The 1276-nt window shown below is 53.6% G+C and overlaps 1 protein-coding gene across 7 annotated transcripts in view; it reads left to right on the top strand.

Moving 5' to 3' along the window:
• The window catches only part of Exoc7 (exocyst complex component 7), a 20024-nt gene that overhangs the window by 12069 nt on the left and 6679 nt on the right, over nt 1-1276 (top strand). For all 7 annotated transcript variants that reach the window (XM_031351516.1, XM_031351513.1, XM_031351518.1 and 4 more), the window contains 2 exons: nt 341-486; nt 698-850. In XM_031351516.1, coding sequence (XP_031207376.1) covers nt 341-486; nt 698-850 — 299 coding nt within the window. The remainder of the gene's footprint in view (nt 1-340; nt 487-697; nt 851-1276) is intronic.

Genomic DNA, 1276 nt, shown 5'->3' with positions numbered 1-1276 from the left:
ACCCAGGAAGCTGGGCTCAGACACCCTCACCCAGGAAGCTGGGCTCAGACACCCTTCCCAGGAAGCTGCTTTAGGGATTTTTCCTTTCTTGGTGCTTTCTCCCACCGCCTCTAGCCTTTGATCTGGGGATATAAATGCTGCCTGTGCTGAGCTGAAAATGGTGCCAGGACACGGTTTGGACTCGGCACCAGATCTCGCAGGTCTGCCAGAACAGTTCTCATGGCTTCCTGTCAGCGTAGTCCTCCTCTTCCCATTTGCTGAGGAGCTGGGGAGACTCGAACCCCCAGTAGAGTGAGTGTTCCTCCCACAACAGCCACTCAGGGTCACTGCTGTCCCCTAGGGAGAGATGACATGCTGGATGTGGAGACGGACGCCTACATTCACTGCGTCAGCGCCTTTGTCAAGCTGGCCCAGAGTGAATACCGGCTGCTGGTGGAGATCATCCCTGAGCATCACCAGAAGAAAACCTTTGACTCCTTGATACAGGTCCTCCCCCTCCCCCATGCTGCTCCGAGCACTGGCCCATGTAACTGTTACTGCAGAATCTAGAGGGGGGGGTGGGCCTGTTGCCCTAAGCCCTCAACTCTATTTGGTGTAGTCCCCTCCCCCACCCCTCACAGCATTCTGGCTTTCCTTCATGCCCCACAAAGTGGCCCACTGTCCCTGGAAACCAACTCTGTCCCTGTCCATCTTCTAGGATGCCCTGGATGGGCTGATGCTTGAAGGGGAGAACATTGTGTCTGCTGCCAGGAAAGCCATCATCCGCCATGACTTCTCCACAGTGCTCACCGTCTTCCCCATCCTGCGGCACCTCAAGCAGACCAAGCCCGAGTTTGACCAGGTGCTCCAGGTATGTCACCCCCCACACACACACACACACCACACCACATACACACCACACACACATACACACACCACACACACACACACACCACACACATACACACCACACACACATACACATACACACACCACACACACCACACCACATATACACCACACACACATACACACACACCACAAACACACACACCACATACACACACCATACCACATATACACCACACACACACACCACACACACACCACACACACATACACACCACACACATACACACCACACACACACCACATACACACACACAACACACACACACAAAACACATACACACACACACCACACACACACACCACATATATACCACACACATGCACACCACACACACATACACACACACACCACATACACACACACATACACACACACCACACACAC

Source organism: Mastomys coucha, unplaced genomic scaffold (genome assembly GCF_008632895.1).
Source record: "Mastomys coucha isolate ucsf_1 unplaced genomic scaffold, UCSF_Mcou_1 pScaffold5, whole genome shotgun sequence".
Lineage (NCBI taxonomy): Eukaryota > Metazoa > Chordata > Mammalia > Rodentia > Muridae > Mastomys > Mastomys coucha.
This window is presented reverse-complemented; position numbering and strand designations above follow the sequence as displayed.